This window comes from Geotrypetes seraphini, chromosome 1, assembly GCF_902459505.1.
Source record: "Geotrypetes seraphini chromosome 1, aGeoSer1.1, whole genome shotgun sequence".
Taxonomy (NCBI): domain Eukaryota; kingdom Metazoa; phylum Chordata; class Amphibia; order Gymnophiona; family Dermophiidae; genus Geotrypetes; species Geotrypetes seraphini.
The window spans coordinates 470,205,586-470,232,943 of record NC_047084.1 but is presented as its reverse complement, the minus strand read 5'-3'; the positions used below and the strand labels follow the sequence as shown (position 1 = coordinate 470,232,943).

At 41.9% G+C, this 27,358-nt stretch overlaps 1 protein-coding gene across 1 annotated transcript in view; it reads right to left on the bottom strand.

Moving 5' to 3' along the window:
* Nucleotides 1-6,903: 6,903 nt before the first annotated feature.
* The window catches only part of ALDH1A1 (aldehyde dehydrogenase 1 family member A1), a 105,297-nt gene continuing 84,842 nt past the window's right edge, over nt 6,904-27,358 (bottom strand). Inside the window, exons 12-13 of the mRNA XM_033924558.1 lie at nt 11,734-11,808; nt 6,904-7,794 (exon numbers count right to left, since the gene is read on the bottom strand). Coding sequence (XP_033780449.1) covers nt 7,722-7,794; nt 11,734-11,808 — 148 coding nt within the window. The 3' untranslated portion in view covers nt 6,904-7,721. The remainder of the gene's footprint in view (nt 7,795-11,733; nt 11,809-27,358) is intronic.

Here is a 27,358-nt window from a genome sequence, read left to right as displayed (position 1 = left end):
GTACTGTCATGCTCTACATGATTATACCCTGTTATGTTTTATTATATATGTAAACTTGTAACCCATTCTGAGCTCTTCTGGAGGGATAAGATATAAATCCAAATCAATAAATATTCTATCTCATGCATTCCTGGATTGTTTTTTTTACCTATGACTGTAACGGCACCACATGCACGATGGTGTACATTTGAACCCTGGCCTGCCCGACCAGGGCCTTCCCTCTGCCACGTCACTGATGATGTCACTAATAATGCAGCAGAGGGAAGCCCTGGCAGGACAGGCTGCGAACAAGCCTATTCAGAGTCTGCGTTTGCTAGCCGTCCACCGCCGCTGCTGCTGCTGTTGCAAAAGGAGACCCGACAGTATGTCAGATCTCGGGGGAGGGGGATGGGGTGCTGCACAGGGGGATAGGAGGGAGAATCAAATCAAATAAAAAAATTGATTCATTAGACTGCATCAAATCAAATTGAACATGTTTTCCCTGAATCAGGCAGCACTAAGGACTATTTTTCTGAAGTATATACAGTAGTGGTTTTTGTAATTATTGGGAGGGGAGCCAGGCTGGCGCTGGCAAAGATTTAAAGAGGTTTACTTCACAAAGCAAAACACTTATCTTTAAAGTGCTGAAGGCTGAATGCACTTTCTCAATCACTACTATTGATAAGATGGCTCTAGATTTTCACAGTCGGAGGCGTCTTCAAGACTCCTGAGGCAGGCTGGTTGGGCTGAAACATGTGCATGTCCGGTCGTTGAGTCACTGGATATATATATGAGCTTTTGGAGGAATAAAGGCAGTTGTATGTATCAGATGAGTTGAAGGACACTTTTTTGGTGCTACCATTCTGACTGGGACAATTCCACCCCTTTTTTAGACAATGTAAAACATGGTCTGAGTCACAAAAAACCACCTAAACTCACCAGATAAGCACTGCAAACACATAATACAGACCCCCACACACTACCCCAGTGATCACCGGTCCCCCCATAAAAATTTTAATCACAACTTTAAAATTCAGCCTCCAGACCATTAACACCTGGCCGCCTGGCATAGGAAAGCCTAGTCATCCAGCACAGAGGCAGCTTAAGTCGTCTTGGGGGTGGGTTAGGGACCCATAGAGAGGAGGACCCATGCCCATAAGCCCCTGTAATCACTGCATTGATGCTTAAACATGTGCACTGCCCTATACACCCCCAAAACCCTTTTATACTGGCATATAAGTGGCTCCTGCAGACATAAGGGCTATTGGGGTGGTAGATAAGTGGGTCTAGGGGATTCTGGAGGTGGTTTGGGAGGCTCACCATGACCTATAAGGGAGCTTTAGGGGGGGAGAAGACATGGCACCCTTTTTGTGAAATTCACAGCAGTGCCCTGTAAGGTACCCCACTATTTAGGTGCCATGTCTGGGTGTTCCGTCCATCACTTTGCAGACCCCTCCCACGTCCAACAGGGCTTGTTCTAGGCGTTTTGGACTTGGACAAAAAGTTGGACGAAAATATGGTATAAAGATGGACGATTTAGCGACTTGGACGATCAGATCAGCAGGACGTATAAGTAGACGGTTTTCGAAACGAAAATAAAGTTGGATGTATTTTTCGAAAATGTGTCTTAAGCTGTTTTTTACTTTGGACGACTTGCAAGATGGACATAAACAGACTTAAATGTCCCTTTCGATTATGCCCCTCCACTTGTATAGGATTGTTTTGTTGACTGTGTTTTACCTTCTTGATGCTGTGGCTGCCAGCACAAGTCACATTTAGGGGTTTGAAATTGCTTTGGGGAATTTGCTGAAATCTGAACTGGGATTTTCATGGGTTGCTTTGAAAAGCAAAGTTTGAAAAGGTGAATTCAGCAATTTTTCCCCAGACAGCTCTCTGGAGTTGGAACCTGCCTGTAAGATAAAAGGCAGGATTTGTGATCTCTAATGTGCTAGAGTATTTCCTTTTGAATTTTTGATTTGTTTTTGCCTCTGGGTATTTCAAAAGAGAGAGAGAAATAAAGGGGCCCAGTGAAGAGAACAGGCTATTAAAGTCTGGGTACCTAATAAAGCGTGGCAGCCAGCCCGCTTTGGTTGGAACAGTACAAAACTAATTAATATGGATATTATTTTGACCAGGAAGTATCCATAGATGTATGGGTTTTTTTGTTTTTGCCTGCCAAATGTTCCTTGTTTGTGGAGAACTGTAGTCAAGAGGAAGGCATTAACTGTGGTGTACTAGGCGGTTGCCTGACTGATTTTTTGTTGTTGTTGTTGTTGTTGTTGGAGAAATAAAGCTAAAAGTTGTTTTTCCCTTGAAAGAATCCTTTTGGGTGAATGTCTTCAGTAGGTAATACTGTGAAGGACACTTGAACTCTTGTGTAAGCTGACCACCCTGTGAGGCTCCTTCCGTATCGAGGAGCACGCCAGGATTGTCAACACCACCCGTCCAGGCTCAGTAGCCAGTTGAACCATGGCCTGGCGAGTGACAGTATGTACATCCAGGATGAATATAAGGTTTACTGAATGCCCAGGTTTGGGGACAAAGCCACCTTTGCTTATCATATTGTGTTCCTCAGAATGTTTCAGGCATACAGAGGAGACTTATATTCAGGCCCTGAGTTCATCAGTGCTAGAAGTATCTCAGTATATGTCTTTATGCTATGGAGAAATACAAGTGGCTTGTCTTAAAACATTTCTGTGGAAGTTGATTCAATTAAATTAAAGACTGCTCATGAAATATTAATATGAACAGTAAAATAGGTTTCCCTTTATTTTATTTTATTTGGTTTTGAATTTGTGTGCTTTTTCCAAATCCAGGTGAATTTCAGTCAGGAAGCTATGTTATTATCATTGCTTTGCCTAAAAGTATGAAGGATTACATAATTTACCCAAACAGAGGTGTAGCCAGATCTCAAATTTTGCAATTGAAGTAAAACCCGGATGTCTTAATCCATCCTCCTTTTTCTGGAGCCATATGGTAACCCTAGGTCACTGGGCAAACTGGGTGGGCATATATGGTCTTTTCATCCTCCCCTCACAGAGCCAACTCAAAGTATTAATAATATCTGAGATGGTGGGGATCCCCAAACCCCACCTGCTGCAAGGGTCCTCCCTCTCCCACTTCCAGTTGGTGTCAAGAACGCCTACCTTTCACACTTGTTCCAGCTAATGGTTCTATCCATATGCTGCTGTCCTGCCCTCCCTGTGTATGCTCAGTCTTTGCATCTGCCCAAAACTGAGCATATGCAACAGGGGGAGGCCAGCGCTTGGACTATGCCACCAGCTGGAGTAAGTATGACAGGAAGGAGTTCTTGCCTCGAGCTGGAGCAAGTGGGAAAGGGAGGAGCTCTTGCCACCAGAAGACCTTTACAACTGGTGGGGCTTGAGGATCCCCACCATAACAAGGTCATGAGAATTGTGGGCGGGCCTGAGCCTGAAGTGGGTAAGCCCAGACCCCCCTGGGACTACCCATGGTAGCACTAGAGCAAATGTCCTCCAACTGCATTGCTACCAGTAGGGTGTGGTGCTTCAATATTGTGTTTTCAATCCTTATGGACAGGCAGGTTCCCTGGATTCCTGCAGAATTTGCCTGGCTCTCACTATTAAAAATGTGATAGTGATACAGCACCTCCCACTGGCAGAACTGTAGATGGCGGACTCCCGCTCAGCTTAGAGGGAACAGTGGTGACAAAAAGCATCAAAGGGAGAAGCCTGCTGCTTTAATCATTAGGCTAGTTCTGAGTTCTAAAACCATTTCTCATGCTTTTACCTGTTCCCAATATGATCTACAGTACATAATTTCCAGCTAAAATTCTAATTCAATTTGCTAAAATTTCCAGGTATCCAAATCCATAAGCCCTGGCAATTACATGGGGAGAATAAATGCAATAAGACATCATATTTTAATTAAAAAAAAAAAATCAAATAGCAGACACCCATTGCTTTCACCTTTTTATTTTTGAAGAGCTTTACAGCTGGAGTTAGCAATCCTGTAGAAAATTCTGTAAACACATTACAGCACTTGAAGCTTTCTAGCAACTTAGAATACCTGTCGCAGATGAATGGTCGATGAAGTGAGTCAATTTGGGTTGAATTCACTTTGAGATCAAACGACAACTTCATACCAGTTTGACACAATCTGATAACCAGAAATAACTTCCATAGAAAATCACATAATGTACCTTAGAAACTGTATTCAAACATCTGATAAGTCTTGTAGGAGTCCTTTAACTAAACCATGCTAAACGCAAAGCACACGGTTTACCTCATCCCTCGCTTTTACAAAGCTACAGTAGCGGCTGCCATGTGGCAAATGCTCTGACGCCCGTTAAATCCCTATGGGCATCGGAGCAATTACTGCAGCGGCAGCCGCTACCATGGCTCTGTAAAAGGAGCCCAATGTTAAGTGTTCTTTTTGTGCTGGGAGGTGAGTCATGGGCTGAGAATGGACACGATAGGTGTTTTACTATTCGCATGCTGCAAACGATGTGTTTTAATTGCTGCTTCTGCAATTACCAAGAGACCATTTACCACCTCGTAAATAGGAGGTGCTAAGTACTATCTGCAAGTTTAACGCTGCATCTATAAAGGCAAATGCTGGGGATACCCCCCAGTGGATGCTGTGTTAAATTTGCAGCTGCCGCATGGTAAAGTCTCACGTTAAACTGCAGTAACTTCAAATTTTGCTGCCGCTTACTGAAGGAGGAAATCATCAAGCAGCATTAATGTTTAATGCACCTCAATTCATTTTAAGATAATTAGTGTGCGTTAAACAGTAAAAGCACATAGGTATAAAATGGGCTTTAGAATTTAGCGCATTAATTCCCTTAACACACCTTAAAGGTGCGTTAAATCTAACACACTGCTTAATGAATTCTTCCCTACATCTCTCTGTGTACAGGAGACATGGGCAGCTCCCTTATCTATGGATTGGACTTCTAAAGTATAGCTAGCGTTTCTAACGAGTTTGCAGATTGTAAATTTGTATGCCAATACATTATTTATTGATTGGGATTTATTAACCGCCATTATGAAAATATTCCCCCAAAGTATTTAGGTGTTCCATTGGAAATGAGGGCCTGACATTCAAAGCTATTTATGTGGATAGTAGCACCCGCTACCTGGCAAGTAGCACTGATCAGGGCCACTGTTCCAAGTGGAGCAGGAGTCCTGCCAGTGGGGAGTACTGTTTTGCTATTGTATTTTCAACCGTGAGGGAACCTGACTGTCTTTAGAGATTGAAAACACAATACTGAAGCAGCACCCCCCCTACTGGCAGCAATGTAGTTGGAGGACTCCCACTCAGCTCAGAACAGTGTTCAGGACAATGCAGGGATTTTCAGGTTGATGAAAATCACAACAAACCACCCAGATCGCGTCAGGGGGATACGAGGGTAGACCCTGAGTGGAACCCAAAGTTATCCTGTGACCAGCCATATTCAGAGAATTCAGGACAGGGAAAAAGCTGAAGGATATTAGCTAGCACTGAATATCCAGCTATTAATATAGAAACAAATATTTTCCAGAGGGCATGAATTGAGGTTGCGGGGTGGTAGGCTTAGGAGAAATGTTAGGAAATTCTTTTTCACAGAGAGGGTGGTGGATGCCTGACATTGACCTCCTGAGGGAGGTGGTAGAGATGAAAATGGTGACGGAATTCAAAAAAGCGTGGGATGGACACAAAGGATCTCTAATTAGAAATTGGGTGGTATAATACAAACTAAAACCGGTACTGGGTGTCCTATATATAAGGTGATTTGGTTTAGGATGAGCTGGGGAGGGCTTTGATAGAAGCTCCAGTGACAGGATGGTTAGGAAAGGCTAGAGTGGGCTTCAATGGCAAATCCAGCAGTGGGAGCCTAAAGATAGTACCAGGCGGACTTCTATGGTTTATTGCCCAGGAATATTAAAGAAAAGACAATCTAAACATGAATGTATAAGGAGTGTGAAGGTTGGGCAGACTGGGTGGACCATTCAGGTTTATCTACTGTCATTTACTAAGATATTATGATATCTTCAAAGGCCGTGAATAGTGTTTAAATGAAACACTGATCGTGAACTCATACTATTGATCTTTGAGTGTTTATCAGTGTTTATACAGTAATGGATTCCTCCGATGGGCACATGGAATTCTACTTCATTCTGGAATTCTACTTGTGACCTGAACTGGCCTTTGTTGGAAATAGGATATTGGGCAAGATGGATCCGTAGTCTGACCCAGTAAGGCCACTCTTATAAAAGCATAGAAACATGATGGCAGATAAAGGCCGAATGGCCCATCCAGTGTGCCCATCCACAACATCAGCTATCTTCTCCTCTCCCTAAGAGATCCTACATGCTAATCCCATGCTATCTTGAATTCGGATACAGCCTTCATTTCTACCACCTCCTATGGGAGACTATTCCATGCATCTACTACCCTTCCTGTAAAGAAGTATTTTCTTACATCACTCTTGTTTTTATATACCTTTTCAGGTGTTAACAAATTATACGAGGATGCACAACATATATAATGAGTCAAAATGTTGTGTGATCGTGGCACCGAGGTACCCCCTCTTCAAACCCAGCATGAACCCAATAAGAGGGAGAAAAGGCCTGAGACTAATGTAGCAGTATAGAACCAAAAGGTATAAATCAAAACTGCTTTAAATACTTTCACTGGCAAAAAAACTCCCTCACAGAACCACCCTTTTCTAAACCTGAGCTGTTCTGTGAGGGAGGTTTTTTTTTACCAGTGAAAGTATTTAAAGCAGTTTTGATTTGTACCTTTTGGTTCTATACTGCTACATTAGTCTCAGGCTTTTTCTCCATCTTTTTGGTGGAGGGGGAGGAGGGGGGTGCATGCTGGGTTTGAAGAGGAGGGTACCTCGGTGCCACGATCACACATTTTGACTCATTATATACCTTTTCATTATATACCTTTTTAATACTCATTATATACCTTTTCAGGTGCAATCAAATATCTACATTTGTAGAACTAGGCAGTTGTTAGAATGGAAAAAGTATAAACCCAGAGTGGAGGAGCTCAAGAAAGGCAAGGGGGAGAAATGAAAAAGCACTAGGGGATGTGGATTTTACCAGTGGTTTTCAGTTTAACCTTAAAATTAGAGGCCCTAGAAGTAATGTAGAACAGGAAAGGGCTTTTTTAAAAACCTATTTACACTTATGACATTTTATGGAAAAAAATAAAATGACAAGGAAGGTTAAAATTCACCAGTTCTACAAAAGTCTACTACTGTGAAGGCAATATGAGCAAGACAGCGGATTTTCAAAAATGGATCAATCACAATAAAAATATCATTTTCTTCACCAATCTTATTTTAAAGTATTCAATTTCATGGAATTATCAGAGGTTAAATGCTCTTTAGGCACTGGGAAAGTTTAAAGGTACGGTATACGAGGGGCTACTGTAACATTCTCGGCCCAACCAAGAAGAGAATGATGTGGAGCCATGAAACTTACTTGGTATTCCACACTTTGCTTGACATTTTTCATTTCAATGACTTGAAATAAAATGAAAAGTGTCAAGAAAAGTGTGAAGTAACTTGAACGTTTCATGGCTCCACATCATTCTCTTCTTTGTTGGGCTGAGAACTTTTCAGCAGCCCCTAGTATAAATTATATACATTTTCATGAATGCATTTCTAAAATGAAAAGGGAATGTAACACAGGTAAAGCCATTAATCAAAACACACATCCTTTGGGTATCAAGTGCTTGGCATTCACTTCTGTTTCAGAGCAGGCTTATGAATTCTTCTGGGAAATCTTGATTACCACAGCCTTGACTTCTGTGTATTCATGAAGGCCATATTCTCCCCTAGAAAAATAATCAGACAGAAAGAAGCTAGTGGTAATTCTTAAATATAAATATATTTTTTGTCTTTTTCCCCGTCTTTCTGCATCACTTGTCTCAGGCAGCAAGCTCTTACTGTTCAGAAGACTGGGAAGGGATGGTCCTCAAATCCACCGTCAAACCACAGGCTGGCCAGTAAGGGCCGCCACACATGCAGCAGCTGGTGACGGGACTAAATTGCGCGAGACAACGGCGCGCCGACAACTGAGCGCCAACAACTGAGCGCAAGGTTGATGGTGCGCCGAAGAAAAGCACTATTTTAAAGGGCTCCAACAGGGGGTGTTGGTGGGGAACCCCCCTACTTTACTTAACAGACATTGCGCTGCCATTGTGGGGGGTTTGGGGGGTTGTAACCCCCCACATTATACTTAAAACTGAACTTTTCCCTAAAAAACAGGCAAAAAGTTCGGTTTCAAGTATAATGAGGGGGGTTACAACCCCCCAAACCCCCCACAACGCCAGCGTGATGTCTGTTAAGTAAAGTAGGGGGGTTCCCCAACAACACCCCCCGTCGGAACCCTTTAAAATAGTGCTTTTCTTCGGCGCGCCGTCAACCTTGCGCTCAGTTGTCTGCGCTCAATTGTCGGCGCGATTTTGTCTATGAACCGCAGCAGCTATCTTTCCTTTCTCCTAAATGACCTCCTTAGCTGGCAATCAGCATTTCTTTGGGCTGTTTAGCAAGGATATTCAATGCTGGGCCATGTCCAATCACTATAATTGAATATTTGGTCATTTGTGGGTGGCTGTCACTTATGCAGTTAAGTGTAGGGTTACCAGACATCCAGATTTCCCTGGACATGTCCTCTTTTTAGAGGACTGTCTGGGCATCTGGACAGCTTTTCAAAACCTGGTACTTTGTCCAAGTTTTGAAAAGCTGTTGAGATCGGGGCCGAATCTGGAGTGCAAGTGTGGATGTGACGCGGTGACATCACATGCATGTGCGTATGCATGCAACGTGATCCCGTTACATCTGCAAATGCGCAGATGCACTCCAGACTTGGCCCAAAGTGACGAGGTTTGCGCGGGGTTGGGGGACAGATGACAAGTTCAAATCTGGCAACCTATCGAGCAACTACAGTAATATCATCTATGCAATATATTTCCTTAGAGGGACATTCTAGAAATAGTGAATAAACTTAGGCGCCTAAGTTAATTGGAAAACGCTATTTGAAACTGCAAGCAACATCAAATTTAAAACACTTACTGGCACCTAAATAAAAAGTGCTGGAATTGCGCCTACGAAGGTGACTATTGGTGCCTAATGTCACTATAGGTGTGGCTAATAACAGAAGTGGCATTGTGGCATTGTAAAGCACCTACGTAGGCGTGATTCAAAGCAAAGATCTAATCTAATCTAATCTAATCCTTAGGTTTGTATACCGCATCATCTCCACGTTCGTAGAGCTCGACGCGGTTTACAGTAGGAGAAATAGGAAGGAACTACAATAGAGGGTTAGAGGTAGAAGTGTGAAGAAAATTTATAGGACTTGGGATGCCAAGATATAAGAGTTTCCTTGATTCCTAAGTTGAAGGGAGACTTACATTTTTTGAGAAAAGCCAGGTTTTCAGATGTTTGCGGAAAACTTGGAGAGAGCTCAAGTTCCGAAGTGGGGAGGTAAGGTTGTTCCAGAGCTCAGTGATTTTGAAGTGGAGGGAGGTCCCTAGCTTTCCTGTGTGGGAAATGCCTTTTATTGAGGGGAAGGATAGTTTTAATTTGTGGGAGGATTTGGTGGTATTAGGGTTTGAGGAATTCCAAGAAAGAGGGATAAAGATATGTGCTGTAAACATAGGCCTTGAAAACCCTGGCCTACATTTCTGGCGCCTATCTTTCCCAGGGCTGCAATTCTCTAAATGGCGCGATTGACACGTGATCGGAGGCTGCTTTTTAGGTGGATGTCGATATTGATGGTGTTTAGAGAATCCAGACCTTATTGAATTAGATGACAAGTATGACTTTTGTTTGCTGGTGACTTCCTCTGTTATCTGTTTGGTTTTATGTAATAATAATAATAACTTTATTTTTGTATACCGCAATACCACAAACAGTTCAGAGCGGTTTACAATGTAAGAGACTGTACATATACAGCGAAGATACAATATAAGGGAATGTACTATGCAGTTGAGAGCAAATTACAATGCAGGGACTGTACATATTTAGCATAGGTGTTAATACTGCGGAAAGCAAAGCAGAATTACAGTACATACTATAGCGTAAAATTTAAAAAGTCTACTCTTTCTTTTTCCTTAACATTTGCAAACTATAAATACTGCTGCCACAAAACATATCATCAATATGTTTTGTGCCATCCTTTAGCGTTAATGTTGACAATGTGAAGTAATATTCAGTTCCTCATAGGAGGCTGTTGAACAAACTTGAAGGGCTGAAGTTAGGACCCAAAGTGGTGAACTGGGTTAGAAATTGGCTGTCGGACAGACGCCAGAGGGTGGTGGTTAATAGAAGTCGCTCAGAGGAAGGAAAGGTGAGTAGTGGAGTCCCTCAGGGTTCGGTACTGGGGAACGATCCTATTCAATATGTTTGTGAGTGACATTGCTGAAGGGTTAGAAGGAAAGGTTTGCCTTTTTGATGATGATACCAAGATTTGTAACAGAAGAGGGAGTGGAAAATATGAAAAAGGATCTGCAAAAGTTAGAGGAATGGTCTAATGCCTGGCAACTAAAATTCAATGCAAAGAAATGCAGAGTAATGCATTTGGGGATTAATAATCGGAAGGAACCATATATGCTGGGAGGTGAGAAGCTGATATGCACGGACGGGGAGAGGGACCTTGGGGTGATAGTGTCCGAAGATCTAAAGGCGAAAAAACAGTGTGACAAAGCGGTGGCTGCTGCCGGAAGGATGCTGGGCTGTATAAAGAGAGGCGTAGTCAGTAGAAGGAAGAAGGTGTTGATGCCCCTGTATAGGTCATTGGTGAGGCCCCACTTGGAGTATTGTGTTCAGTTTTGGAGACCGTATCTGGCGAAGGACGTAAGAAGACTTGAAGTGGTCCAGAAGAGGGCGACAAAAATGATAGGAGGCTTGTGCCAGAAGACGTATGAGGAGAGACTGGAAGCCCTGAATATGTATACCCTAGAGGAAAGGAGGGGCAGGGGAGTTATGATTCAGGCGTTTAAATACTTGAAAGGTATTAACGTAGAATAAAATCTTTTTCAGAGAAAGGAAAATGGTAAAACCAGAGGACATAATTTGAGGTTGAGGGGTGGTAGATTCAAAGGCAATGTTAGGAAATTCTACTTTACGGAGAGGGTGGTGGATGCCTGGAATGCGCTCCCGAGAGAGGTGGTGGAGAGTAAAAGTGTGACTGAGTTCAAAGAAGCGTGGGATGAACACAGAGGATCTAGAATCAGAAAATAATATTAAAAACTGAACTAAGGCCAATACTGGGCAGACTTGCACGGTCTGTGTCTGTATATGGCTGTTTGATGGAGGATGGGCTGGGGAGGGCTTCAATGGCTGGGAGGGTATAGATGGGCTGGAGTAGTTTTTAACGGAGATTTTGGCAGTAGGAACCCAAGCACAGTATCGGGTAGCGCTTTGGATTCTTGCCCAGAAATAGCTAAGAAGAAAAAATTTAAAAAATTTAAATTGAATCAGGTTGGGCAGACTGGATGGACCATTCGGGTCTTTATCTGCCATCATCTACTATGTTACTATGTAGGTACTGAATTAAAGGGGACCAGTCTGTCTTATGATTTATGCTTACAGACCCTTGCTCATTAGGAGTCATTCTCATGCTTTGATATTAAGGAACATCTGTTATCTGTAGTGTCCATAGCAGTACTTTTCTAAGTTTCAAAAAGCAATCTGACAAACCATTTGGAAACCCATGAAAAGTTATTTCATGTAAAACAATTTTATTGCTTCACGATGGTTTGTTTACTTACATTTCTCGTCCATTTCCTGACATTTTAAATCCTCCAAAGGGACACTGAGAGGACAATGAACCGTAGCAGTTAACCCTAATGAAAAATTGAGATACCATTATACACAGTGTAATATTTTTATAATTTAGAGTATACAAGACTTGACTTCAGAAGTCATACTGTTCATGCAGGCAGATAGATTTTCTACTTGCTATGCCTAACAAACATTCATCAGCCAAACTCTGTTGCCACTCTTAATACATCAGTGTTTATTCTTTAGCTTTGACAATACACACATCTTATTGGGATGATTTGGATTTAGCTCATACCATTTTCAGTAGCAGCACAAAGTGAATTATGATCAAGTACAGTTGGTATTTCCCTGTCTCTGGGGGCTCACAAGTTTGTACCTGAAGCCATGGAGGATTAAGGTCAAAAGAAGAGAAGTGGGATTTGATCCTGACATTCCTGTTGCTAATGGAGTAACCATAGAGTGGGGCTTTGGAGGCCTGGGATTCCCATGATGGGCTCAGGCCCCCTCTGATACTATTGCAGCCACTACATGGCTGGCAGGGGTGCTTAAGCCCTACCACCCAAATCGTTTTCCTGCCGGAGCCCAGTCCATACTGTCTGACCAGCAGGAAGTCAGCAGGGTGCTCTGGCAGCTGATATGGCACTTCCATGCATGTTCAGATCATATATGAACTGAGCATGTGCAGAAATGTTGGGTGTCAGAGGCCTGAGCAGCCTGCCGACTTCTGTTGCTTGGGAAGTGTGAGCTGGGCTCCAGCAGGGAAACTTTTTGGCTGGCAGGACTTGAGCATCCCTACAGCAATGCAGGCAAGGTGTAACAACAGCAAAGGTGGCAGCAGGGGTAGAGTTAACAGACATCTGGATTTCTCTGGACATGTCCGGGCGTCTGGACGGCTTTTCAAAATCCAGAACTTTGTCTGGGTTTTGAAAAGCTGGTGAGATCGGGGTTGGGGCTGAAGTGCCACTTCAGCCCCGGCCCGAAAAGATGAGGTTTGTGTGGGACTGGGTTTGGGGGGCATGATGGGGCAGAACAGAGCAGGGCCACACGTCCTCTTTTACCAGATGGAAAATCTGGTAACCCTAAGTGTGTGTGTGTGGGGGGGGGGGGGGAGGGGGGTACAGCAACATCATAAGGGGTGTGAGTCTTTGAGGAAATGCCTGGCATCCCTCAGTCTACCCTCAGGCCCCCCAAATCAATTTCTGCCTAAGCTCCTGCCTGATACTCAGCCTGCTGTTCTAACCATTGAGCTACACCTCCACTCCCCTATTCATTTTCAGGAAAACAATCTTTAGTAACTTTTTTTTTTTTTTTTTTAAGTTTTGAAGAAAATGTACAGACATTAATATTTGACACTATATAGAACATTTACTGGCGGTGATGGAGTATAATCTACTGGTATAATTAACTTACATAGACTAAGAAGAGGAAAAAAACACACCTGGCCAATTTCAAACCATGGTGCAAAGTACTATGGCCATCAATGGCAGTATGCATGCAGAAAGTCCTTCTTATCTGGAGAGATTTATCAACTTTAATAATGTTCTTGTGTGACTATATCCTTCATAAGACACCAATATACTCTTTCCTAACCAATGTGCCATGGAAAGCCACTGTTCATGAAACTTTGATATACAACCTTTTTGTAATACTACCAAAGTAGTTTGCATATTACATACAGGTATAGTAGGTATTTTCTGTCTCTAGTGGGTTCTCAGTCTAAGTTTTGTATCTAAGACAATGGAGAGTTAAGTGGCATGCCCAAGGTCACAAGGAACTAAACTCTGTTTCCCCCAGTTCTCAGCTTACTCAGGCTACTCCTCTACTTCATGTCAACCTTAGTGGCGTGTGGTCAGAGCCTTCAGGGAATTCGCCCCACCCCCTAAAGGCCCTAAGGGCACTGCTATGAATTTGATTGGTTGAGCAGGCAACAGGCAGATGCTACTCAGCCAATCAAATTCAGATCAGTACTGTCAGGGCCTTCAAGGGGTTCAGAGAATCCCCAGTCCAAGAGCCCTGCCTTTTTTTTTTATATATAGGGAGGGGAAGTTACTTTTTGTTTGATACAGTTTGACTGGTTGAGCAGGCTGCTTACTCAACAAATGAAATTAAATCAAGCAAAAAGTAAACAAAAAATAAATTAAAAAGCAGGGCTGTAGAGATGGGGATTCACTGAATCCCTTGCACACCACTGGTCAGCCTACTGCCTGATGCTCAGTTTCAGGCTAGCACTAGTCACTTAACATGAAAACACCAGTGGTGGTTCTTAACTGCACATGAACTCTCTCTCTGAGCATATGTTTAGTCTGACGTGCCTCTGTTTAGTAGTTACACCATAAGCTTTGGAGTGTGGGAATTAATGAACTAAACACAAGACATACATAGCCAGATCCTATCTTAATCAAAACATACACTGCAGTTAGTACACCCTCCCTTTTCCCCACCTAAGCACATTCTTTTAAATCTCTCCCACTGCTGACTTGTTCCTAGACTGACTGAGACAGGGAGAACATCTACCTAGCACTTTAAGGCCAATGCTCAAAGGTTTATGGTAGAGTCCTCATTCCCTTATATGCTACAAAAGCCTCACCCGGTGCTTCGCAGGATGTACCAGGTGAAGTGGGACACCATTAGACTACCAGTGGTGAGTGGGGGTCCTGCTAGAGTACTAGGGTTATTTTGGTGACTTAGGGGAATGGGGTCCACTAGACCAGTGATTCCCAACCCTGTCCTGGAGGAACACCAGGCCAATCGGGTTTTCAGGTTAGCCCTAATGAATATGCATGAGAGAGATTTGCATATGATGGAAGTGATAGGCATGCAAATTTGCTTCATGCATATTCATTAGGGCTAGCCTGAAAACCCAATTGGCCTGGTGTTCCTCCAGGACAGGGTTGGGAACCACTGCACTAGACCACCAGGGCATTTTTTTTAACACTAGGGGAGGGGGAAGTCAGGTCAGGACAGGAGCCAGGTTTTAAAAGTATTTCCCTGTAGCTTCATCGAGTGTCCCCTACTGACTCCCAATTCATCCAAAATTGCTTCTGACTCGGACTTTACAGTCATGTTTAAATAGTTATGTGCAAAAGCAAGAACAGAGCCAGGGACCGATTAGGATTGCAACAGCCTTCTGGTTATTGTATCATTCTATTTCTGGGTAAGTTTCACTGTTATCATGGACAACTAAGCAACAAAATCCTTTATACAACAAAATAGTTTTGTATGGAATAGTAGAGTACATCTTAATCTATTTATCAGAATATAAAGATATCAGTTTTCTTAAAAAAACAAAATCATAAGCTAGCAGTGTAAATTCACTAAGTATATTGTTTACAATATTTGTGTTTTTTTTTTATTTTACAGGAAGAAGGAAGTATTAAAGAGATTGCAATTACATATCACGTGAAAGGAAGGCATGAGAAAGCTGACTGCTCTTTTGAATTTTTAAAAGCCCTAGGTCAGGGGTCCTTTGGAAAAATGAGTTCAAACTACTAACTCTTTCTACTGTTTTCTTCAAGGATGCGATGATGCATCTTCCTGTTTTGGAATATTTCTATAGTTTGTGTTAAGAATATTGGAAAACGAAGCTAAATTGTTTTATCTTTTAGGACAGTGGTTTAGCCACAGGGAGGTGGGGGGAAGCCTTGGAGTCCTGGGTTCTCCCTATTTTGTGCTCAACTCCCCACTGCATCACCCTTTTAAATGACAAGGTGAGAAGATGAAGCCCTGCCAGCCAGTTCCTGAGCCGCACTCTCCTGATACACGACTAAACGATTCTTGACCCCTCACACCCCTGGGTGCCCCCCAAATTAGAAGGCTGGCTATGCCCCTGTTCTAGTAGTGTGTAGGCCAAAAAAGTTCAAATACTTGAAAGATATTAACATAGAACAAATTTTTTTCCAGAGAAAGGCAAATGGTAAAACCAGAGGGCATAATTTTAGGTTGAGGGGTGATAAACTCAAGAGTAATGTAAGGAAATTCTTTATGGAAAGGGTGGTTGATGCCTCTGGAATGCGCTCCAGACGGAGGAGGTGAAGAGGAAAATAGTGACACAGTTCAAACAAGTATGAGATGAACACAGAGGATCTCTAATCAGAAAATAATGGATATATATTGAAGGAACTAAGGCCAGTACTGGGTGTGTCCCGTAAGTGTATGGCCATTCAGTTTAGATGGGCTAGGGAGGGTTTCGAAGGCTGGGATGGTTTAGATGGGCTGGAGTGAGCTTTAACGGAGACTCCAGTAGATGGAACCTAAGCACACTATCGGGCAGAGCTCTGGGTTTATGGCCCAGAAATATCTAAGAAAAAGGACCATTTAAATTAAATTATTAATTTATAGAGCGTGTACAATTGGTCAGACTGGAAGGACCTTTCAGGTCTTTATCTGCCGTCATTTTATTATGTTAATAGGGTTTTTTTTTAATATTAGGAAGAGTTGGGGAATGGGAAGGCGCTGAGAGTCCATTAGACCACCTGAGAAATTTTTTTAATGTTTGGGGATAAGGGGGTAGGGGGTCAGGTCTGGATTGGGGAGATAAGGGGTGTCATTAGACATTTCTCCTCTCAACCAACTCTTCTGTGCTGTTCCGGGTCTGGTATATGAGAAACTTCTTTTATTTTTGGTTGACATGGTTGCAGAAAAGGTAATAACTATTGTGAGGGAGTCTAAGTATACAGTATAATCCCATTATACCGGACTCGCTTATAACGGAACCTCGCATATAGCGGACGAGGACTGCTGGTCCCGGCCAAGAGCCATTATAAACATACAGAAAATCATCGGATATAGTGGACTCACATATAACGGACTTTCGGATATACTGGACAACTATTTTGGTCCCCATAGCCGCTTTTAGCTGTAGTTTTATTCGGCTATAACGGACATGCAGGCTCCGCCTACAAGGCACGTGGCATGCCGGTGATATAGTATCAAAATGCAGCCCAGAAAAAAAATGACAGAGTATTTTTCTTTCCAGTACAGTGTTCTGGTTTGCAATCATTTCGTGCCATATCAATATTTTGCTGAGTTTTGTTATTGATGTTGCTGATATGCTTATGCAGTAACTGTTGTTCATCGATTTACGTTGTTTCAAGTTGCCCTAAATAAAGTTTTAAAAAAATGCAACACTGGATATAACGGACTGTTTTTCCAGGTCCCTTGAAGTCCGTTATAACGGGATTATACTGTAGTACACTACCACTCCCCCTACTGGATATTCCCTCACATTGTCAAAACTAGCTTAACATAGGTAGCTCCTCCTTAGGAGGAAATAACATAGGAATGAAGATTCAGGGAAACAGCTGTCAAGAAGTATATAAGGCAGGGCCAGAACTAGGTTAGAAAGGCCCAGGGGAAAAGGAGGAATAAGTGGCCCCAGAATACTCCTCGATTTCAACATCCAGATATTCTGCTTGGCTGAGGTAAGTCAATTTTTTTTTTTTTTTTTACTAACTACATGGGAGCCTTGTTCTAAGGTCTGGCTAGGACCAGACCTTGCTATCTGTTTTGAAGAAGACTTTTGTAGTCTATGTTTGGGGTGTAGCAGTACCAGATCCAGGCTCAGCTCAAGCCTGTTGTTTCCAAATCAAGAACATAACATAAGAACATAAGAAACGCCTTCACCGGATCAGACCGAGGTCCATCTAGTCCGGCGATCCGCACACGCGGTGGCCCATTTAGGTACTCCTTTATGGAGACCCGGATTTACCGTATCCCTCAATATGATATGCAAGAAGGTATGCATCCAACTTGTGCTTGAATCCCAGTAGAGTAGTCTCCTCCACAACCTCCCCCGGGAGTGCATTCCAAGCATCCACCACGCGCTGTGTGAAAGAAAACTTCCTGACATTTGTCCTGAACCTGCTGCCACTCAGTTTCAGGCTATGATCTCTTGCCGTGTCACATGAGAAAATGTCAGTAATGCTGCTTCTTGGTCTATTTTATCAAATCCTTTTAATATTTTGAAAGTCTCAATCAAATCCCCTCTCAGTCTTCTCTTCTCAAAGGTAAACAGTCCCAGCTTCCTGAGTCGATCTTTGTAGCTCATATGTTCCATTCCTTTAATAAGTTTCGTGGCTCGCCTCTGCACTCTCTCTAGCAGAGTTATATCCTGTTTAAGGTATGGAGACCAGTGTTGGACACAGTATTCCAAGTGCGGTCTGACCATTGATCTATAAAGTGGCATTATAACTTCTTCCGATCTACTCGTAATCCCCTTCTTAATTATGCCCAACATCCTATTTGCTTTCTTCGCCGCCGCCGCACACTGTGCCGATGGCTTTAGGGTACTGTCAATCAGTACCCCCAAATCCCTTTCCTGTTCGCATTTTTCCAACTTGACCCCCAACATCTTATACTCATATTCCTTGTTTTTCTTTCCTAGATGTACTTGATCCTGTGAAGCAACAGGATTTGGGAAGTTTTGTGGTTTGAGTCAATAAAGAACTTTTCTGCACTATTGCTGTATGTTTACAGGCCCCAAAACCCTAAACCCTAAACCCCGCTCATGTTGCTACAACCACGTTAAGATACATTAAAATGCTTTTTAATGTGATCTGTGGGTAATAGTTTCAGTGTGAATTAAATCCATGCTTAGGGTTACCAGAAACCCCATTTCATTTTGCCTCCAACCCGCCCTGTTCCACCTCCAGCCCTACCCTCAAAAGCCACATCTCTTTTTTTTCTGACCTCTGGCCACATCTAGAGGGCCTCCAGGATGCACGAATGCGTGTGAAGTGATCCGTGCATGCTTATTGATGGCTCTCAAGACGCGGTTGGAGCTCGTGGTTTTCCAAAACCCAGACATACTGCCAGGTTTTGGAAAGTTCATCCAGGTAAAAAGAGGATATGTCCGGGTTTTGCCAGATGTCTGGTAGCCCTACCCTTGCTGAAACCATTTGAGCATTCGATGCTATATGACGTGGATGCAAACTCGGCATTAACTGCGTGTTAACGCTGGTGGTAGTTTTGAGCACTGGTCCCTTTGAGTGCTAGGAGAGGCAGCAGTGGAAGAGCCACATGCAGCAGCCAAATTACCTGACAAGCCAACTGTCTGCTCCAGGCATACCTAGGGTTATCAGATGTCCGGCAAAACCCAGACATGTCCTCTTTTTTAGAGGACTGTCTGGGTGCCTGGATGGACTTTCCAAAACCTGGCAGTTTGTCCGGGTTTTGGTAAGCTCAATCTGTCTGGAGGGCCTCCGAGCTTGTTTGGATGACATCACATGCGTCAACGCATGCTTAGAGGACCTCGGACGCGACATGGAGGTCAGGGATTAAAAGAAGATGCTTGCTGTGGGCGGAGATGGGGGCAGAATGGGATGGGGTTAGAGACGGAACAGGGCAGGACTGGAGGCAGAATGGGACACAAGAAGGTGGGCCTGGGAGCAGAATGGGGTGTGGCCACGCGTCAGGGATTTTTGGACACAAAATCTGGTAACCCTAGCCATCAAATCCAAACATTATCAGGAACCAGAGAGAGGGTAGAAGTCCATGTATGATAAGCAGTAGAAGGAGGGAAAGGCATGGGAGTCCACAGGTAGTGAGCAATACTCCCTCTAAGAATTAGTCAGATGCATGTATATTTTCTTCTCATGTGAGTGACAAATTCTAAAACAAACTTTTGGTGTGAGCAACAAGTTCTTAAAACCAACAATTTTTCATCACAGCTAGCCAGCTAAGTTTAGCAACCAAGTTGAGCCATGTTAATAGCAGGCCTATCTTTGGCCACTGTTAACTGGCCAGGGCTGAATATTGACTTAGTCAGTTAATAGCAGCCAATGTCAGTCACTGGAAACAGCCAGGCATTGAATATCCATGATCAGCACCGACTGTGGGACAGAGCTGGGCTGCTTCCAGTGGTCTGATTAGTGGCCCAATTATGTCCACATTAAACAGCAGCTAAATGTACAAAGGGGGTAATTCTACAATTGGGCACATCAATTTAGGTACCTTGAGGATGAATAGAGGGATCACATTCTATAAGAGTTTCTAGGCGACTATATTCCATTATAGAATAGTTGCTTAATTTATTATCAGTGCCCACAGTTACAGTAACCATAGACCTGGCATGAATGCAGGCACCTAAAAACGACAGGAGTCCTATCTAAGCTGCTGTAAGTTGCCCATGTAAGGAAGAGCTCAGCCCATGTATATGCCTCCTTTGCATTTAAATGCTATCTAAGACCCTCTTTTACTATGCTGTGGTAGAGGTTTCTACCACGGCCTGGGGTGATAAATGCTCCAATGCTAACTCCAATACTCATAGGAGCAGAGGTGGAGCATTTAGCACTGTGGATAGGGTTACCAGATATCTGGATTTCTCCGGACACGTCCTCCTTTTCAAGGGGTCCAGACGGCTTTTCAAAACCCAGCACTTTGTCCAGGTTTTGAAAAGCTAGCAGCGACGTCAGGATGGCATCTGCACATGCGTGGATGCAATGCGTGTGATGTCATCGTGTCATACCAGCGCATGCACAGATAATAATAATAATCATCATCAATTTATATACCGCAAGGCCGTAAATTTCTATGCGGTTTACAATAGTTAAAAAAAAAGAAAGATGTTGAATAGTACTAAAAAAGTTAAAGGCCCTCCTGACAAACGAACAGGTTGAGGGGGTGGGGGTGGGGGTGGGACTTAGGCAGAATAGGGTGGCAAGCCTAGGGGAGGGGTCATGGGTCCAGATTTTCATTCTGGAAAATCTGATAACCCTAACTCTGGGCCATGGTGGAAACTTCTACCGTGGCTTAGTAAAAGGGGGCCTAAGTTAGGTGCACTGGCATGAAACAAAACTTAGGTACCCTGATGATACTTTTGCAGATAAGTTGTATTATTCTAAAAACATAAGAACAAAAGAATAGCCATACTGGACCAGACCATTGGTTCATCTCGCCCACTATCCTGATCACAAAAACCTGACAGAAACACAAATAGCAGCAACAATCCATGCTACCAATCCCAGGATAAGCAGTGGCTTTTCCCATGTCTGTCTCAATAGCAGACTATAGACTCTTCCTCCAAGGACTTGGCCAAACCTTTTTTAAACCCAGATACGCTAATCACTGTTAACCACATTCTCTGGCAATGAGCTCCAGGGCTTAACTATTTGTTGAGTGAAAAAATATTTCCTCCTATTTGAGATAAAGGTATTTCCATGCAACTTCATTGAGTGTCCTCTGGTCTTTGTACTTTTTGAAAGAGCGAAAATTTGATTCATTTTTAACCATTCTATACCACTTGAGATTTTGCAGAGCTCAATCATAGCCTCCCTCAGTCATCTCATTTATAGGTGTGGAAGGAGTGAGCAAACATGGTTTATATTTTACAGAATTGCCTTTAAAAGGTGTAACAGAAGCAGCAGAGGGGGAGATGAGGGGTCCCAAGGCAAGGCCCCTATATGTACAATAATGGAACCAAACTGTGGCTGAAGCCTAAGGAAATGCATTTGACTTTTTTTTTCCTGCCCCTCCTATAACATTAAGCAGCTTACAATAAAATCACATACTGTCCAATAAGAGTCACATAAGCCTGTACAAACAAATGACTTTGTTATACCTTTTTAAACTGTTGAAGAGATATAAAAAACAAACAAACCCAAACCCCACAATTGTCATGGAAGAGTATTCCATAATCGAGGTCCCACCAAAGAGAAGGTACCATTATTTGTCACAGAATGACACACTAGCCTCAAATCTAGCACCGTCAACTTAATGATGTTAATGCAAAACATCCAGAATCTCTTTAACTAACCCAGAAACACAAATTAGACCTCATTCTTCAGTGCAATCTGGTTAACAGATTCCAAATACTTTTTCAATAACACTTTCTTGGGCTCCGGTTACAGTTTGGCTCCATTTTTGTGTGCACAAGGGTTCTCACCTTGCAGCTTACTGATGGGCTTCACGCTTCCTTTGCTTTAAAATTTGGAAGACACCAGTGGGCCTTTTAGTGCTTTCCTAACTCTTCTTTTGACCATATGAGTCTTCTCTATGTCAATACTGCCTGTCCACAGAATCTGAAGAGCCAGTCAATATTTTTGTTGATATAGGTGTGTCATAGGCTTGAAAAGGCTGGGAAACATTGCCCCATAGTACTTATACTTTTTTAAAACCACCCTTGGCATCTCTTCTTATAGCTATAGACTATAATACACACATGAAAGAATAATAATCACATTCATATCCATCACCCTCTGTTATTTATCTGCATTAGTGATTCCACCTTAAAGAAGATTATCTTGAAAGCTTAAATGGCACTCAGTACTTAATTCTCTAATTTTCTTTCGCAATAATTGAACAATGTTAAACAATAAAGATCGATTGGACAAGATCCAGTAGCCAGAAGCTTAGTCAGTGAATTTACACTTTGTGAACTTTCATTATGTAAACAGTGAAACCGCAGTTTGCAGAAATATTTCCCATATAAAACTGGGTGCAGTTGAAATCTTATATCACCATAGTTTGCCTAGTTATTAAAGAACATAAGACAGGGTGAGAATAAAGGTGTATGTAGCTTAGCATCCTAGTAAGATCAAGGAAGTTAGCAGCTACTTAGGAGAAGGTATGACCTATTGGTCACAGCAACAAGCTGAGGCCAAGATAGCTAGGATTCAAATCTTGCTTTCTTCAAAGACAATGGAGGGCTGATGCTCAAAACCCAATGCTGGTGGTTACAGGCATTTACTGTCAGAATTATTGTGCAATCTAATGCTCTACTGGTTTCAACATAGGCGCTGAAACCATTAATGCAGACCGCATTTAAATGAGATCATTTTGTATCCTGCAGCATACTAAAAAAAGAGCTGTTGGACGCATTTAGTGCCAGAAAAAAGCACCAGGTCTGGGGCAGCATTAGAAGGGTTGGTTAAGAAAAGGGATGTCTAATGATACCTGTTCTCTCCCACCAACCCAACCATCCTGCCCTGAACAGGCTTCCCAAGCTGCCCCATCACTCTGCCCTTAAAAAAAAAAATTCCTTAGTGGTCCAGTGGACCCCTCTCAGCTCCTTAAGAAAAGGCCCTGGTGGTCCAGTGGACCCTGACCCCTCAAACCTATCCTGGTGGGGATCATTTGATATTTGGGGTGGTGGGGGAGAGAGAATTCAGGCTGATGGGTTGTTTTTATTTGGGGGGGGGGGGGGTAATGAGAGAGAGAATTCAGGCCAGTAGCATGCTCCTTTTTATATGTCAGTGTTAATGTCATTGCCTGAGCCAATCAGTGCTCACGCAGTGAGAGGAACTTTACCACAGAATAGTAGCAGCTAATTAATACTGTGATTTTAACATGGCATTAATTTGCCTGCTCCTTATTCTGAACAGGGTACAGATAGAGGGTTACTTTACAGGACATTAAGCGAAAAGGGTATGAGAGTTTTAGGTTATGAGCACTATCAGGTCATGGACCTGAGGGGTCGCCGTGTGAGCGGACTGCCGGGCACGATGGACCTCTGGTCTGACCCGACAGGGGCAATACTTATGTTCTTATGTTATGTCCTTATGCCACTGTAATTTTGTGGCGCAAGATTCATGGTGGAATTTAATTCTACCATGAGCCTTTGTGCATCAGCCCATGAAACTATGGCTAAGCCACTTTATTCTCTGTTGCTTCTGTTTGTTCATTTTAAAAAGCATATCTATATTGTCCTTAATGAAAATGATATACAGTGTTAAATAATAACCATTATTACATTGAGAAGAAATTGAAAACACTCCATACAACTCAATAGCAATTTAACATCCTCGTGTAAAACCCAGTACAAAACAAACAAAACACACACACACACATAAAAAAAAACCCTTCCATATTAATTTCTTAATTCTTATTAGTAAAGGAAAAAAGTTGAATGCTTTGGTCTCCATCAAACCAACTACTCCTCAAATAAACAATGGGGTCAATTTTCAAAGTGCAAATTTACAAAGAATAAATTGTGATACAAATCAACTAGGTGAATCATGATATTACTTTTAAAATATGTTATATAATTGCATTAAGAAATTGGACTTATTTGGACAGATGATAAAAAAAAAGCAGGAGACTAAAGGATACAGAAGTGAATTAGTTTATAAATTTTCCTTTATTTGATGGTCCATATAAATATAATTTGAAAATTTGGACAAGATGTGTTTTTAGTTTGTTTATTTGATATACATTTTCACCTTCTTGTAGCTGGATGATGGATTATATTTAGAACATTCATATAACATAGATATGATATGCACAATACAGATGACACTCCTTAAAAGGCACACATTAAAACAATCAAACATAGATTGGGAGAATGGTATAGAAAATTGAAGGAATATATAAATAAATGTACTGAAAATGTTACTATGAAACAATGAAACAGTAGGTCCGCGGCTTTGGGCTAGTCCAGCCTCAGCGAGCCGATACCAGTGTCCCTCCCTGATGAAGAGATGAAACTCGAGTCGGGGGGACAGGGATTATTGGAAGAAATATTCGATAAAGTTATTTTCTAGTTTTCTACACATGATTTAAGGCACACAGTCACTATTGAGGATTAACGACAAACAACTTTCCACCCGATTCAGATAAGTACATAATTACCAGTATTCGATAGCAGTATCTGTTCAACAAGGGTGGTCAGGGGACAGGTGAAGGCGATGATGGTCCCCTCGTTAACCTTAATTTAGTGACATCACTATATTTAAGGTTATAAGGTCTGAGCACTTCACTTTAATTTATTTCTTTAATTTATTTTATTAATTAACACAATTATTATTCAATCAGAGCTGTGATAATAATAGTATATATTAATCTTCATCACAGGATACTTCAATTTATCTCCCTATAAATTAGATTAATTACTATGAAACAATGAAACAATGAAACATCTTAATAAGCAACCAAGGGGCATGTGCAGTCAAGACATATAAATATATAAGATGTGTAGGACAAAGTCATTGGGATAAAGAGAGGGGTGACTAAACTGAAGGCCAATTGTAGCACAATTGAATAAAGTATGTGGAAGTGGTCATGAAAGGCAATTGTATAAACTAGGCATCAGTATATTTGTGCCTCTAGCACAGATGCTGTAGTTTATATCAGGCATATATACATCCGTCGAATATTCAGTGTTATTTAACCTGGCCAGTTAAATAGAACTTAGCTGACTAAGTGCTAATATTCAGAACAAGATGGTTAGTGCTAATATTCACTAACAGGCTGGCTAAGTATAGCAGCCAGATAGCCCCACATACATAGCAAGTCTATCTTTTGCTGCAATAACTTAGATGGTCATCGTTCTAGAATTCAAAAGCAAATTAGATGCACATCTCCTTACGAGAGGCATAGAGGGATATGGGGGACTAAAATTTACTAGTTTTTGCATCTGATGTTATGAACTGGATCGCAGTGCCTTTGTTGATTTACCCACTGATGTCATCATCTTCTTTTTGGAAGCGTGCTTATTGATACTGCTTTGCAGGTTGCTTTTTTCTCAGAGACATTCTTTGTTTTCATGCAGAAGTCATTGAAGGAGTGGAGTTTTTTGGCCAAATGAAGCTGAACTGAGGCCTTTTTCTCCACTTCTTTTTCTTTTTCCTTGTTGTGTCCCCTTTGTGTGGTTGACTGCATGGATGAATGTGTATACGATTAAGGCCTTGCAGTGTTGCAGAGCATAGATCATTTTTCAGCTGGTATAAGTTGGTATAAACTGGCCCTGATCCTTAGTTATAGTGATTTAGTGGGACTAAAATTACACCAGGTGTACACCTGACTGGGCCTCCGCGTGTGCGGATCACCGGACTCCAAGGACCGTAGGTCTGATCCGGAGATGGCAGTTCTTATGTTCTTATGATAAATATTGGCTTAACTAGCTATGTCAAAACCGGCTAAAAAACACCCCAGAACTACACTGTTGGTCGCTGGATATGGCCCAGTGTTGAGATTCCGGGTTCATCACTGACTGCAGAAGATAGCTGGGTTGCCTCCCGTAGTCTAAATATTGGACCCAATGTGTATTAAGTTTACACTTCCCTGAGAAAACTCCAGTAGGGCACCAAAGTGCTATTCTACAATGTCATGTTTAACTTACATAGCACATAAATGCAAGGTGGGTATAAACATGGATGGAGCATGGGTGGGGCTCCCATTTATGTGCATAATTATAGAATATTGTAAGTCTCGTACCTCTGTCCTTATATTTACATAGCAGCAGAATAGGTTTATGGCTAGAATAACTGTGGACACATACGAGGTCTGTTTAAAATGTTCCAGGACAGTTTGAATTGCGCACCAACGGGAAGTTCTTTTGAGATATGCTTGCTTGCATTGAGCAGCTTGAAGACCCCACAGGTAACCTCCTTTTTTCCATTTGTTGATGTCTGTTTTTGTCACCGAGCTACAGCACATTTTGTGAAAGTGTGTTTTCGTGATCGGCTAGTTTTCATCATGTGCGACCTCAATGAGCAAAGTCTACAGTGTGAAGTTCTGTTTTAAATTGGGTAAGACCACTACAGAAATTTATGAAACGTTGAAAGTGGCTTACAGGGAACATGTCATGAGTCATGGAAGGTGTTTTGAATGCATCAAAATTCATGAATTTTGCGCAAAAACGCAATGACAGTTCTCCTCCAGCCATCTTACTCTCCTGACTTGGCCCAGGCTGAATTCTTCTTGTAAACACACCCCTCAGAGTGGAAGCACAAATAAATAAGGAAGGGGAATAAGGGACACAGCAAGCTACAGTTGCTGGACAAGTAAGAGTTAGATGAAAATTTTTTCACAATATAAATATAAATAACTGACACCTAATCAAGAATTTGTTTTAATATACGTCATATTTTTTCTATTAAATGACCCTAACTGGATCCAGTTCACAAACTAAAAACAATTAAAACAACTGAAAATTTGTAATTAAAAATGCATTTAAAACATCCTATTTAAAAATTGTCCAATTTTTAAAATACTCCCAAGTGTTAAAATGCTTTTCTTTTCTTTAGATTCCCAGTGTCCAGATCCCACTGACTAATATTAAATCAGATAAGAGTTATTGTATTTTCTACCAGATTTACTTTAATGTTCACCAAAAGGAAAATTAACGACCTCTTTTACACAAAAAAAACCCCCCTATCTCCAGGTTTTCTCTCTCACGTTGGCCGGCTTCTTTTCCCTCCTTGTTCAGGGCTTTCTGGATAGCTTTTCAATCTGAATTCAGAAGCTTTAACTGTGAAGAGAAACCTACTACTGGCCCAGCTTTATATTTTCCCTCTATTACACAGGTTTCTACACAGTCCAGCCTGCTTAATAAAAAGTTATTCAGACTTCCTTATATTTAAGTTCTCACCCTTCTTAGGCCTCCCTTTAATTACTGTATTTGCATCAGCCCTACCGTCCCTAAACCAACTGTTGCTATTCTGCTATGTTCCAGATCATAAGAGCCACTACCACAATCACAAAAAGAAACTATTTCCTTAAACAGAATCCATTCACAGCTCAATAAACTAATTTGACTTCTGTCAGATTCTATAAATCACTCAGGTTGCACTACTACTCTGTATCTAATTGCTATTAAAACAATCTTTCCTCCCTTCCTTTACTTCCAAATATTATACCACAGGTGCCAACAACCACAACAACACCTTACCTGCCCCT